General features: G+C 37.5%; 1 protein-coding gene across 1 annotated transcript in view; it reads right to left on the bottom strand.

The window, feature by feature from the left end:
* The window catches only part of LOC108309150 (RNA-binding motif protein, X-linked 2-like), a 58,014-nt gene extending 45,541 nt beyond the window's left edge, over positions 1-12,473 (bottom strand). Inside the window, exon 1 of the mRNA XM_037740981.1 lies at positions 11,515-12,473. Within this exon, the coding sequence (XP_037596909.1) occupies positions 11,515-12,473 (959 nt within the window). The remainder of the gene's footprint in view (positions 1-11,514) is intronic.
* Positions 12,474-16,037: the final 3,564 nt, after the last annotated feature.

Genomic DNA, 16,037 nt, shown 5'->3' with positions numbered 1-16,037 from the left:
TAGTTGTCACCTTTGAGTATGTGACTAAATAATATGTGATGGAATAAGAAAGGTGTTCATAGATAGCATTGTTGGTGAGAGCAATTCTTATGTTTGGTTGGGTGGCAGGTTTACCCACATAAATAAGTAACATATGAAAATAAAAGAAATGCCAGGTTGGCAAGATGGCAGAATAGGAACAGGTCCCATCTGCAGCTCCCAGTGAGATCAACACAGAAGGTGGGTGATTTCTGCATTTCCAGCTGAGGTACCCAGCTCATCTCACTGGGACTGGTTAGACAGTGAGTGCAGCCTACGGAAAGGCGAATCAAAGCAGTGCGGGGCGTCTCCTCACCCGGGGAGCTCAAGGGGTCAGGGAACTCCCTCCCCTAGCCAAAGGAAGCTGTGAGACACTGAGCTGTGAGGAATGGTGCATTTTGACCCAGATACTACACTTTTTCATGTCTTTACAACCCATAGACCAGGAGATTCCCTCGGGTGCATACAACACCAGGGCCCTGGGTTTCAAGCACAGAACTGGGCAGCTGTTTGGGCAGACACCAAGCTAGCTGCAAGAGTTTTTTCATTCCCCAGTGGTTCCTGGGAGACAGAACCATTCACTCCCCTGGAAAGGGAGGTGGAGCCAGTGAGCCAAGTGTTTTAGCTCAGTGGATCCCACCCCCACAGAAGCTGGCAAGCTAACATCCACTGGCTTGAAGTTCATGCTGCCAGCACAGTAAGCTGAAGTCAACCTGGGATGCTTGAGCTTGGTAGAGGGAGGGGAGTCCACCATTACTGAGGCTTGATTAGGTGGATTTCTCCTCACAAAGCAGCCGGGAAGTTTGAACTGGGTAGAGCCCACCAAAGCAGCTGTAGCCAGACTGCCAGTCTAGATTTCTCCTCTCCGGGCAGGGAATCTCTGAAAGGAAGGCAGCAGTCCCAGTCAGGGGCTTATAGATAAAACTCTAATCTCCCTGGGACAGAGCACCTAGGGGAAGGGGCAGCTATGGGCACAGCTTCAGCAGACTTAAATATTCCTGCCAGCCAGCTCTGAAGAGAGCAGCAGATCTCCAGCACAGTGCTTGAGCTTTGATAGGAACAGACTGCCTCCTCAAGTGGGTCCCTGAACCCTGTGACTCCTGACTGAGAGATATGTCCCAGCAAGGGTCGATAGATAACTCATACAGGACAGCCCCAGCTGGCATCTGGTGGGTGCCCCTCTGGGATGAAGCTTCCAGAGGAAGAAACAGACAGCAATTTTTGCTGTTCTGCAGCCTCCGCTGGTGATACCCAGGCAAATAGGGTCTGGAGTGGACTTCCAGCAAACTCCAGCAGACCTGCAGCAGAGGAGCCTGACTGTTAGAAGGAAGACTAACAAACAGAATGGAATACCATCAACATCAACAAAAAGGATGTCCACACAGAAACCCCATTTGAAGGTCACCGACATCATAGACCAAAGGTAGATAAATCCATGAAGATGAGGAAAACCCAGTGCAAAAAAGCTGAAAATTCCAAAAACCAGAATGCCTCTTCTCTAAAGGATTATAACTCCTCACCAGCAAGGTAATAGAGAAAAATGGACAGAGAATGAATTTGACAAATTGACAGAAGTAGGCTTCAGAAAGTGGATAATAACAAACTCCTCCAAGCTAAAGGAGCATGTTCTAACCCAACGCAAGGAAGATAAGAACCTTGAAAAAAGGTTAGATGAATTGCTAACTAGAATAACCAGTTTAAGAGAAGAACATAAATGACCTGGTGGAGCTAAAACACACAGCACAAGAACTTTGTGAAGCATGCACAAGTATCAATAGCTGAATTGATCAAGTGAAGGAAAGAGTATTAGAGAGTGTTGATCAACTTAATGAAATAAAGTGTGAGGACAAAATTAGAGAAAAAAGAATGAAAAGGAACGAACAAAGCCCCCGAGAAATATGGAACTATGTGAAAAGACCAAACCTACATTTGATTGGTGTATCTGAAAGTGACAAGGATAATAAAACCAAGTTAGAAAACACTCTTCAGGATATAATCCAGGAGAAATTCCCCAACCTAGCAAGATAGGCCAACATTCAAATTTGGAAATAGACAACACCACAAAGATACTTCTTGGGAAGAACAATCCCAAGACATATAATCCTCAAATTCGTCAAGGTTGAAATGAAGAAAAAAAAGTTAAGGGCTGCCAGAGAGAAAGGTCAGGTTATCCACAGAGGGAAACCCATCAGACTAACAGCAGATCTCTCTGCAGAAACCCTACAAGCCATTCTTAAAGAAATTTTCAACCCAGAATTTCATATCCAACCAAACTAAGCTTCATAAGTGAAGGAGAAATAAAATCCTTTACAGACAAGCAAATGCTGAGAGATTTTGTTCCCACCAGGTCTGCCTTACAAGAACTCCTGAAGGAAGCACTAAATATCAAAAGGAAAATCTGGTCTCAGCCGCTGCAAAAACATACCAAATTGGGAAGATCATCAACATTGTGATGAAACTGCACCAACTAATGGGCAAAATAACTGGCTAGCATCAAAATGACAGGATCAAATTCACACATCACAATACTAACCCTAAATGTAAATGAGCTAAATGCCCCAATTAAAAGGCACAGGCTGACAAATTGGATAAAGAGTCAAGATGCATCAGTGTGCTGCATTCAGGAGACCCATCTCATGTGCAAAGACTCACATAGGCTCAAAATAAAGGGATGGGGGAATATTTACCAAGCAAATGGAAAGAAAAAAAAAAAGCACAGTTTGCAATCTTAGTCTCTGATGAAACAGACTTTAAACGAACCAAGATCAAAAAAGACAAAGAAGGGCATTACATAATGGTAAGGGGATCAATGCAACAAGAAGAGCTAACTATCCTAAATATATATACACTCTGTACAGGAGCACCCAGATTCATAAAGCAAGTTCTTAGAGACCTACAAAGAGACTTAGACTCCCACACAATAATAGTGAGAGACTTTTTAACATCCCACTGTCAATATTACACAGATCAACAAGACAGAAAATTAACAAGTATAACCCAGGACTTGAACTCAGCTCTGAACCAAGCAGACCTGGTAGACATCTACAGAACTCTCCAACCCAAATCAACAGAATAGACATTATTTTCAGCACTGCATTGCACTTATTCTAAAATTGACCACATAATTGGAAGTAAAACACTCCTCAGCAAATGCAAAAGAATGGATCATAACAGTTTCTCATACCACAGTGTAATCAAATTAGAACTCAGAATTAAGAAACTCATTCAAAACTGCACAACTACACGGAAACCAAACAACCTGCTCCTGAATGACTACTGAGTAAATAACAAAATGAAGGCAGAAGTAAGTTCTTTGAAACAAATGAGAACAAAAACACAACGTACCAGAATTTCTGGAACACAGCTAAAGCAGTGTTTGAGGGAAATTTACAGGACTCAGGAAAGATCTAAAATCAATAACCTAACATCATGATTAAAAGAACCAGAGAAGCAAGAACAAACAAATTCAAAAGCTAGCAGAAGACAAGAAATAACTAACATCAAAGCCAAACTGAAGGAGATAGAGACACAAAAAACCCTTCAAAAAATCAATGACTCCAGGAGCTAGTTTTTTTTTTTTAAAGATTAACAAAATATATAGACTACTAGCCAGACTAATAAAGAAGAAAAGAGAAAAGCATCAAATAGACACATTAAAAAATAATAAAGGGGATATCACCACAGATACCACAGAAATAGAAACTACCATCAGAGAATACTATAAACACCTCTACACAAATAAACTAGAAAATCCAAAAGAAATGAATAAATTCCTGGACACATACACCCTCCCAAGACTAAACCAAGAAGAAGTCAAATCCCTGAATAGAACAATAACAAGTTCTGAAATTGAGGCAGTAATTTGTAGCCTACCAACCAAAAAAAAGCACAGGACCAGGCAGATTCACAGCCAAATTCTACCAGAGGTACAAAGAGGCATTGGTATCATTCCTTCTGAAACTATTTTTAAACAATAGAAAAAGAGGGACTCCTCCCTAACTCATTTTATGAGGCAAGCATCATCCTGATACCAAAACCTGGCAGAGACACAACAAAAAAAAGAATATTTCAGGCCAATACCGCTGATGAACATCAATGCAAAAACCCTCAATAAAATATTGGCAAACCGAATCAAGCAGCACATTAAAAGCTTCTCCACCACGATCAAGTCAGTTTCATCACTGGGATGCAAGGCCAGTTCAACATACACAAATCAATAAATATAATTTAGCGCACAAAGAGACCCAAGGACAAAAACCACATGATTATCTCAATAAATGCAGAAAATGCCTTCAATAAAATTCAACACCCCTTCATGTAAAAAACTCAGTAAACTAGGTATTGATGAAATGTATCTCAAAATAAGAGCTATTTATGAAAACTCACAGCCAATATTATCTTGAATGGGCAAAAGCTGCAAGTATTTCTTTTGAAAACTGACACAAGACAAGGATGCCCTCTCTCACCACTCCTATTCAACATAGTGTGGGAAGTTCTGGCCAGGCTAATCAGTCAAGAGAAAGAAATAAAGGGTATTCAAATAGGAAGAGAGGAAGTCAAATTGTCTCTGTTTGAGATGGCATAATTGTGTATTTAAGAAACCCCATCATCTTAGCCCAAAATCTCCTTAAGCTAATAAACAACTTCAGCAAAGTCTCAGAACACAAAAGCAATGTGTAAAAATCACAAGCATTCCTATANAAGGCAGAAGTAAGTTCTTTGAAACAAAAAAAAAAAAAATAAAGAAACAATTTACCAGAATCTCTGAGACACAGCTAAAGCAGTGTTTAGAGGGAAATTTATAGCACTAAATGCACACAGGAGAAAGGAGGAAAGATCTAAAATCAACACCCTAACATCACAATTAAAAGAACTAGAGAAGCAAAAGCAAAGAAATTCAGAAGCTAGCAGAAGACAAGAAATAGCTAAGATCAGAACAGAATTGAAGGAGATAGAGACATGAAAAACCCTCCAAAAAAATCAATCCAAGGGCTGGTTTTTTGAAAAGATTAACAAAAGAGATATACTGCTAGCCACACTAATAAGAAAAGAGAGAAGAATCAAATAGACACTGATAAAATGATAAAATGATAAAGGGGATATTACCACTAATCCCACAGAAATACAAACTACCATAAGAGAATACTGTAAACACCACTACACAAATAAACTAGAAAATTTAGAAGAAATGGAAAAATTCCCAGACACATACACCCTCCCAAGTCTAAACCAGGAAGAAGCTGAATCCCTGAATAGACCAATAACAAGTTCTGAAATTGAGGTCCCTTGTAAATTGTATTCTTAGGTCCTTTATTCTCTTTGTAGCAATTGTGAGTGGGAGTTCACTCATGATTTGGCTCTCTGTTATTGGTGTATAGGAATGCTTGTAATTTCTGCACATTGATTTTGTAACCTTAGACTTTGCTGAAGTTGCTTATCAGCTTAAGGAGACTTTGGGCTGAGATGATGGGGTTTTCTAAATACACAATCATGTCATCTGCAAACAGACAATTTGACTTCCTTCCTATCTGAACACCCCTTCTTTCTCTTCCCTAATTGCCCTGACCAAAACTTTCAGTACTATGTTGAATAGTAGTGGTGAGAGAGGGCATTTTTGTCTTGTACCAGTTTTCAAAGGGAATGCTTCCAGCGTTTCCCCATTCAGTATGATATTGACTGTGGGTTTGTCATAAATAGCTTATTATTTTGAGATACATTCCATCAGTAACAGTTCATTGAGAGTTTTTAGCATGAAGGGATATTGAATTTTATCAAAATGCTTTTCTGTATCTATTGAGATAATTATGAGGTTTTTGTAATTGGGCTCTGTTTGTGTGATGGATTACATTTATTGATTTGCATATGTTGAACCAGCCTTGCATCCCAGGGATGAAGCCAACTTGATTGTGGTAGATAAGGTTCTTGATGTGTTGCTGGATTCAGTTTGTATTTTATTGAGGATTTTCACATTGATATTCATCAGGGATATTGGCCTAAAGTGTCTTTATACCATTAGACCCAGCAATCCCATTACTGGGTATATACCCACAAAATTATAAATCATTCTATATAAAGACACACACACATGTATGTTTATTGCAGCACTATTCACAATAGCAAAGACTTGGAACCAACCCAAATGCCCATAAATGATAGAAAGGATAAAGAAAATGTGGCACATGTACACCATGGAATACAATGCAGCAATAAAAAAGGATGAGTTCATGTCCTTTGCGGGGACATGGATGAAGCTGGAAACCATCATTCTCAGCAAACTAACATAGGAACAGATAACCAAACACTGCATGTTCTCACTCCTAAGTGGGAGTTGTGCAATGAGAACACATGGACACAGGGAGGGGAACATCACACACTGGGTCCTGTCAGGGAGTGGGGAGCTAAGGGAGGGATAGCATTAGGAGAAACAGCTAATGACAGGTTGATGGGTGCAGCAAACCACCGTGGCATGTGTATAACTATGTAATAAACCTGCACGCTCTGCACATATATCCCAGAACTTAAAGTATAATTTAAAAAAAGAAAAAATATCAGAGACACTATAAAAGTAAAAGGCTAGATTACAAGGGTGTGTAATCTTTGAGATGAGTGATTGTGTTTAAACATCTTAAGTCCTTAAATTATTCAGGAGGCACATAAAGATACTGATTAATGTTAGATTTTTGTATTTTTTTTTTTTTTTACATTTAAACGTATTAAATTTTTTTTTTTTTTTTTTTTTTTTTTTTTTTTTTTTTTTTGAGACGGAGTTTCACTCTTGTTACCCAGGCTGGAGTGCAATGGCACAATCTCGGCTCACCGCAACCTCCGCGTCCTGGGTTCAGGCAATTCTCCTGCCTCAGCCTCCTGAGTAGCTGGGATTACAGGCACACGTATTAAAATTTTAAGGACAACTACTTGAAGACTAGAAATAAAATAAATATCTTCCAAATAGCTTTGGGGAAAAAATAAAATGAAAAAAAATTAATTCAGAAGACTAGAAAAAAGAAAGCTGAAATTTAGAGGAAAAAAAATTGGACAAAATAAGAGGCTGTCTATATAACAAATCACAGTGAATTTTGAAATCATAGATTAATTACGTTTTTTCTTTTAAATTTACCTATATACATTTTACAAGTAAAATTCAGTGTAATTCTTTTTACCTGATTCACCTGTGATAAACTACCCTAAAATATCCGTATTTTCTGTGTTCTTAAAGTGCCTAATAAGATAAATTCATAGATGTCTGAGCCAACAAATGTCACACAAGTCAGAATTAATTTGTCTCCAAGGTACTTGGAGACCTTCAGAGGCATGTTTATATTTTATTAGTCACACCCTCAGGAGTGTGAGGTATTTTAAACCAGCCCTGGAGTTCTTTGAGAAGTCTCTCTGGAGTCTTTAAAATTTACCACATGACCAAATACCAAGCATTTCACCACTGAAGTCTCACAAACCTTGGCATAGGACTTCAGCCTGAGACATCATTCTGGGACCTTTTCAGAGAGCAGAATTTTTTCTTGGGCAGTCTAAAGGCTGATGCTACTCAAGTCTGATTCCACATTTTCCTGTCTATGTTGACATTTAGTTATGTCAATTTCATAATGTCAGGTGCGATCTTATTATATAGGCTGGTCATCAGCTGTCTAGGGTAGAGAACTACACTGGCATTAAAGTGCCAGGTGACTACTGATGTTGGCAGAAAAATAATTCTATTTGAAAAGACCATAAAAAAGAAAATAGAGTTCAAATGAAAGCTTTAAAACATAGGAGTTCTTATACCATTGCTTCTTTTTAAAGAAAATGACATTATAAGAAAAAGTCTGAAACTTAAGAATCATATTGTGCTTCTTTTCTTCCCTAGAAACTAGCAGGGCTAGCTGTATGCCTAGGCAGATGTGAAAAACAGAAACAGCTTCCCGTTTCTCCAAAAATATTATTCTACAGTCTTCCACTCTGACGGTCTCACAATAGGCGATTGCAATTAAATTTTTTAAATTATAATTTTATCAAAGTAAAGCATGCATTCAGTTTTTTGTTTTAATTAGAACATACAAGAGAGAATACCACTCCCTAATCCCTAGTTGGACATCTCAGAGGAAACCTCTTCATTTCTTTTAGTTACTTCTTCTGATAATCATCTACACAATTTTAAATACTACTTTCACTTTGATTTTTTCCCATTTTAGGCATTGCTCAGTACCTGGTATGAAAGAGGAGTATCTGCAACTCTTATGAGACTATGTCACCCCTCCATGCCCTCCTTCCTTCATCCTTTCTATATACTTACATAATGCATTTTAAATAAAATCAATAATCAGTGCTGCATTGTTTTGTTTGTTTGTTTTTTGAGACAGAGTTTTGCTCTTGTTGCCCAGGCTGGAGTGCAATGGCACAATCTGAGCTCACCACAACCTCCCCCTCCCAGGCTAAAGTGAATCTCCTGCCTCAGCATCCTGAGTAGCTTAGATTACAGGCATGCACCACCACACCTGGCTAATTTTTTTTTTTTTTGTATTTTTAGTAGAGATAAGGTTTCTTCATGTTGGTCAGGCTGGTCTCAAACTCCTGACCTCAGGTGATTCATCTCCTTGGCCTCCCAAAGTGCTGGGATTACAGGTATGAGTCACTGTGGCTGGCCCAGTGTTACATTTTTATGGCTATGAAGCTATTGTTTGCTGCTGAGTGAAATCTTATTTTATGGTTGTATTTTTTAAAATAAGGAAACTGTATGTTTTCCTTGGTGTTCATTTGCTTCATTTTTGTTGATAAGTATTAAACAATGTTTGCCATCACAAATTTTTCTCAAACTTGTCAAAGAACTATAAAATCTGTGATTATATGTGGTACTATTTCCCACATGATAAAACATAGCAGGTAATCTATTATTTCCAATTTGATTCCTCCTGGAGACATTTATTTTATCTTCCTATCCTTCTCTTACTATCTGGATGGTTTGATCTGGCCTATTGCAAAGATGGCATACGGAGACTCCCTTTAGTTTCACTCTTGTATGAGATGCCCTATGTTTTAGATTTACTGTTGGTGTTTTTATTGACTCTTATTTTTTACATCACACCATTCAGCAGCTTCCTGAGAAACGGTGCGTGGGGATTGTCAAGTAATACTTTTGAGACTTTGAATGTCTAAAAATGTCATCTTTAATTGCCTTTATATTTTAGACAGGTTAGCTGGATATGAATCCATACCCATGAATACATGAAGGCACAGCTCCACTGTCTTTTGGCTTCCAATGTCTTAGACAAGAAGTATAATGTCATTCTGATTCTTCATTCTTTAAATGCAGCCAGGCTTTTCTCTCTGGAAACTTTTTGGATCTTATTTTTTAATTTATCCATTTTTGGTGTTTTAAAAAATCATACTGACACATTTCAGTTGGGTCCTTCTTTATTTTGCTGCATTCATTATTTCAGTTAAAGAAATTATTTTATATTTTTTATTGGCTAAATATCTTCTCTGTTTTCTTCTTCTCTTTTTCTGTTTGACTTATTATTTGAATGTAGGATTTCAAATTAATCATATAACTTTCCAAAATTTTTCTTTCCTGTTTTCCATCTATTTTTCTTCAGTTCCACTTTCTGGGACATATTCTGCAGTTTCTTTTCCAACCCTTCTGATATTTTTTATTTATTCTACTCTATATTTAAATAACAGGATTTTTTAATTGTGTCTTTTTTATTGTCAATATATTCTCTTAGCTCTTCAATAATATAAAGGTTTTTAAATTTTTTTCAACTTTGTGGATCATCTCATTTTTACTGAATTTTATTGCCTCTTATGTTTGTATTGGTTTTTGTTTTTCATGTTAAAAACTTTCATCAAATGCCTATGACTTATATGATGACAGTTTGTACTAAGACACTATTTGAAATATGTGTGTACAGTCAGGACATATCTACCAGGAATTCATGTGAGTTTCATAGCAAAGGCCCAGCTGTTTCAGGAGAATTTTCTTAAATGTCAGTATATGCAAATCTTGCCCTCATCCTCCACTCAGTCTTTTTATATCTCAAGAGAAGAATTTTCCAGTCTCTAGCCTTGGGGAATATGCCTAGTTGCCTGCATTCCTGGAGCTGAGTCATGGAAAAGTGGTGGGTGTTTCAATATTCAGTATATAGATTTTTAAATTCTATTTTTTGATGTACATACAGTAGGGTCACTTTTTTTGGTTTATAATTTTGGCAAACATAGGGTCACAAACCATCACTACAGTCAAGAAACAAAATAGTGTCATAATCCCTCCAAATACCCTCGTGTTTTCAGCTTCTCCTCCAAGCCCCAATCACTGTCAACTACTACTATTTTTATTGTCCCTAAGGTTTTGCTCTTCCCAAATATCACACAAATGAAATAATTTACTTTTTTGTGTCTAGTTACTTTCCCTTGGCATAATGAATTAGAGATGCATCCATTCTATTTTATATACCAACAGTTCATTCTTTTTTTGTCATCATTGAATAGTAGTCCATTACCTGAAGGTATCACTCGTTGCTCTCATCTGTTCCCCTGTTGAAGAACATATGGCTTGGTTCCAGTTTTTGGTGATTATGGATACAACTACCATAAATGTTGGCATACTGATATCTGTATAAAAGTAAGTTTTCATTTTAATCCCATCCCCAAGAATGAAACTGCTAGGTCATATGGTAAATGTATAATTATTTAAATTTGTAAGGAACAGACAATCTGGTTTTTTTTTCCCCCACAGTTGTATAATTCCATTTATATGAAATGTTCAGAATAGGCAAACCCATAAACAGGAAGTCAACTGGTGGTGGCTAGGGACAGGGAGGAGAGAGGAAATGGGGAGTTCTTGTTTAATTGGTACAGGGTTTCATTTTGGGATAAAAAATGGTTTGGAAGTAGACAAAGGTGACGGTTACACAACACTGTGGGTGTTCAGTACCAAATACCACTGAATTGTTCCCTTTAAAATGGTTAACTTTATATTATGTGAATTTCACTTCAATACAAATTAATAATAAATACATTGCAAGGAAAAATGTGAAAAGAGGCAAGTTTTAATGAAAAAAATATATTAAAAATTCTTTTAAACAGTAGGGTTTGGGCATGGAGCTGGCTGATCTTAAAAATCCTATCCCACTCATTCATATCAAGTTGTCCAAACCTAGTAATTGGAAATTTCCCACAATTCTGGGCTCTAAACATCTAACACAAAGCCTAGAATTCTAGAATCATCTGATATTTTCCCTTTCTTGAAAATTCCATTTCCAACTGGGGTCTATGGGTTCAAGAGCCATATTTATGAACCAAAATTCAAGATACATACGCTGGTACAAGAACAATAGATGGTACAAAGTATATCCAGGACATCTACCTGTTGAAACTGCAGCCCTCTCAATGACTCTAATATTTAAGGGATTCAAAGAATGCAGCCCCAGAAGTTTTAGATGCAAAAATAGTAACAACTCAACTGAATTTGACTACATTTTTAAAAAATCTACTGAGCAACTTAACAGTCTCCAGTGACGCCTACATTCACTGGGATTGGAAGACTCCCGCTCCCAGGAGCACTGGGACCTTTTATGCTTATGGGATTTATCTTGGTTCCTACTTCTACTTCTATGACCACGCCCTTTGCAACGCCCATTGTGTTGGCTAGAATGTGTGTCTGAACTCCGTCCTCTGTCCCTATCCCTGGTCTTTTCTTCTCTTGCCTCCCTCCAACTTGAGGACTTGTACTCGTGCTTGGGTTTCCCCTTCTTCAGCTCCCTCTCTAGGTCCTCTGCTGCACCAGAGTAGGCAGTCCTGGGGAGCTTCCGCCCCTCCCTGCGCTCTGACTTCTGAGCTCTCTCCAAGTTCTTGCTGCTGTGCTTCTTAGGGCCAGGGTCATCCTTTTCCTTTACTGTCTTGCTTCTGTGTGATGAAGAGGATGGTTGCTCTGCCTGTACCTCCCAGTCAGTTTTCTCTTTTTCTTTCTTTCTTTTCTTTTTGTCTTTTTTGTGCTTTTTTGTTTGTTTTTCATCTTCAGAGCTCTCAGACAAACTTGGTGAGGGGGTATGAACCCCACAGCCCTTCTCCTGGAGCTCTCTGGTCACATCATCTATTTCTTCTGAGTCCTTAGGAGCCTTGTAGTTAGACACATGATCTACTCGGATAGTTCTTCCTTTGATCTTGATCCCATTAAAATTGTCAAAGGCTAGAATTGTGCTCCTCTGGTCTTCATAGCAGAGGAAACAGAATCCTTTGGGTTTCCCAGTCTTCTTGTCCCGCACGAGATTAATGTTAACAATCTCCCCATATTGTGAGAACACACAGATGATGTCCCCTTCAGCTAATTCACAAGGAATCCCTCCCAGGAAGATCCAGGCGCTGTCCTTGTACTCAAAGTGCCAGGACACCTTATTGGCCATCCCAAGCTGGACCTCTTGTTCATTCAGCTCATTGATCATCTTCACCTTAGTTAAAGGGTTCATCTTCATGGGCTCACGCTCAGTGTTCAGGTATCAGCGCCTGGGTGAGACAAACTGGTTTTCAAGGTGGTTGTATCATTTTGCATTTCACCAGCAGTAAATGAGAGTTCCAGTTGCTTGGCAACCTCACCAGGATTGTCATTGTTAGGATTTGTTTGTCCAACTTTGTTCTGTTTGTTCAAAGTTCTTATGGCTCTTCTCTTTGCCTTTCTGCCTAAAGGATTGAATCACTTTGTTGATATCTACCAAAATTTATTTGAGATTTTGATTAGGATTGCCACATGTGAGACTAAGTCCCTGGTGGAGAAGTACAGATAATGGTGGAGGACGCATGTGAGACATCTCCTAGATATTTCTAGAAAGAGTCAAGAGAACGTTTCAAAGGTGTCTTAAGTTAGCTTGTACTATCTAATAGACTTCAACTTGAGACTCCTGCTTCTTGTCAGGATGGAGTAGCAGGTGCTGCATTTTTCTGACAGAAACAACTAAAATATTTGAAATAATAATATATTAAACAATGGTTTTTAAAACATTGCTATAAGCCAAAAAAGAATAATATCCCTTGAGAAATGGGAAACAAATGAGGTGACTGTTATGCTTGCCTCAGTTTATTGCTTATGATGCATTTTCTGGTTTTAGTTATGGAAGAAAAACCCAGAGAGGGCCCAGAAGTCTTCAACTGAAGTGATGCAGCTAGGAATCTGGGGATGCAAAGTCTGCTAAAATGTGAAGAACAGGGGAGAATGCTGCATGAGAGAGAATGCCAGAAATCTCCAGGCAGTACTTTTCAAATATTCTGAAGAGTGCTAATCAGCACATTGCATGTGAGAAAACTCCCTGTGTCAGGAGAAAGAGCCTCATAGAAAGATTAGCATAAACAGTAGCTGGTGTTCACACAGAGTCTGAAAAAGTGCCTGTGGCCACCAGCTGAAATGGAAAACTGCTAAATTCTGAAGGCATTGGGTTGAACACTCAAAGGATCTTGCCTGATAAAAAGAAAATAATTAGGCTTAAACTTGGGATTACTCTGGACCTGCCTAACAAATCAGGAAAGCCAGGTCCAAAAAAATCAAGTGGTTCCACAATAACTAATTGCATCTGATAACAAAGCGCAAGAAGACTTAGAGAAATATGACAATATCCAGTACCCAACAAGATAAAATTCTTAATGTCTGGCATCCAATAAAAAATTAACAGGTATGCAAAGAAGCAGAAAAATATGACTTATATTCAAAAGCTCAGTCAATCAAAATGAACCCCGAACTTAAACAGATGTTAGAAGACAAAGGTATAAAGGCAGTTATTATAACTGTATGCCAGATGTTCCAAAAGCTAGAGGAAAGATCAAGCAAGTTAAGTAGATATATGACATAAACAAGAAATCCAAATCATATTTCTAAAAATAATAGCTATACTTGGAGATTTAAAAAAATTCACTAAATAAAATTATTGGCAGATTAGACATTGCAGAAGATATAACTAGAAAACTAAACTATGCAATGAAAAACAGAAAAAGACAAAAAATGTAGAAAAAGAGGGGAATCACTGAGACGTGGAATAAGTTTTATTGAAATCTACATAAGAAATAAGAAAGGATAAGACAAAAATATTTGAAGAAGTGATGGCTGAATTTGTATCAAATTTTATAAAGACTAAAACCTAACAGATCCAAGAGGATCAATGAACTCCAAACACAAAAGACATGAAGACGACTACACCAAAGCACATCATAGTCAAATTCTCTAAACTGTCATAAAGAGGCTATCTCAAAAAAGCCAGAGAATAAAAGACATGTTAAGTAGAGAGTAATAAAGATAAGAATTACATCATATTTTTCAAGAGAAACAATGCTAGTTAGAAGACAGTAGAACATTTCTCAAATACTCAAAAAATGCTGTCAAGAAAAACTAAATTCAAGAATTCTATACTCAATGAAAACAACTTTTAAATAGAAACTTGAAATAAATACATTTTTAGATATACAAGAGCTGCAAGAATTAATCATCACTAGAGACACACTATGAGAAATGCTAAAGGAGACCTTCAGACATAAAAATACAGATGAAGTGCACATAAAGAATAAAAAGTACTGAAGGCTGGGCACAGTGGATCACACCTGTGATCCAAGCACTTTGGGAGGCCAAGACAGGAGGATTGCTTGAGCCCAGAAGTTTGAGACCAGCCTGGGCAATACAGTGACACCTCATCTCTCTTAAAAAAATTACAAACAAAAAACAATTAACCAGGCATGGTGGCACACACCTATAGTCCCAGCAGCTATTTGAGAGGCTGAAATGAGAGAAACTCCTGAGCCCAGGAGGCAGAGGTTGCAGTGAGCCAAGAGCTCACCACTGCACCACCTCTAGGTGACAAGAGTGAGAGTTTATCTCAAAAAAAAAAAAAAAAAAAAAAAAAATTACTGGAAATAGTAATGTGTGTAAGAATAAAAGTACTTTTTCTTTTTCTTTCCTGTCTATTTAAATCTCTGTAAAGGATAATTGACTATTCACAGAAAAAATAATAATGTATTGTGGAGTTTAAAATATGCAGAAATAAAATATATGCCCATGATAGCACAAAAGATAGGAAGGCAGAAATGGGAGTATACTGTGGTAAGGTTCTCTTACAATATGTGTCATGGTTAACATCACTTGAAGTTAAGGTTAAACAGATATACTATAGATAAATCAAAAATGTACAGTACAGTAAGTTAAATATGAATATTAAATACCCCCAAGCAATTGCTAAAGTAACAAAAAATCATAACTAATAAGCCAATAGAGAAGATAAAATGGAGCTACAAAATATTCAATTAATTGAAAGAATGCAGGAAAAAGAGAAAAAGGACAGATGAAACAAATAGCAATATGGTATATTTAAATCTAACCATATAATTAATCACATATAATTAAGTTTTAATATCCTCATTGAAAGACAGCTTTCAGATTGGCTGGAAATGCAAGACTCATCTATAAGCTGCCTACAATAAATATATTTCATTTACTTTTTATAATTTCAACTTTTATTGTAGATTCAGGAGGTACAAGCGCAGGTGTATTGTATGATGCTGATGTTTAGGATACGAATGATCTCATCACCCATATAGTGGGCATAGTATCCAACGATTAGATCTTCATCCCATGCTCCCGTCCCTCCCTGTCTTCTCTATTAGTCCCTGTGATCTGTGGTTGCTATCTTTATGTCCATGAGTACCCAATATTTACCTCCCATTTATAAATGAGAACATACGGTATTTGGTTTTTTGTTCCTGTGGATTAATTTGTTTAGGATAGTAGCCTCTAGTTGCATCCATATGATGCAAAGTATTCCGTGGTGTCTGTGTACCACATTAAGAAACATATTTTAAATATATAGATACAAACAGGTTATAAATAAAAGGATAAAAAGCTATGTACCATGTTAATACTATTCTAAAGAAAACTGGAGGCCAGGAGCAGTGGCTCATGCTTGCAATCCCAGCACTTTGAGAGGCTGAGGCAGGCAGGTCATGAGGTCAGGAGATCGAGATCATCCTGGCCAACATGGTGAAACCCTGTCTCTATTAAA

Source organism: Cebus imitator, unplaced genomic scaffold, assembly GCF_001604975.1.
Source record: "Cebus imitator isolate Cc_AM_T3 unplaced genomic scaffold, Cebus_imitator-1.0 Scaffold92, whole genome shotgun sequence".
Taxonomy (NCBI): domain Eukaryota; kingdom Metazoa; phylum Chordata; class Mammalia; order Primates; family Cebidae; genus Cebus; species Cebus imitator.
Note: the sequence above shows the minus strand (reverse complement) of the source record. Positions and strands in the feature narration are given on the sequence as shown.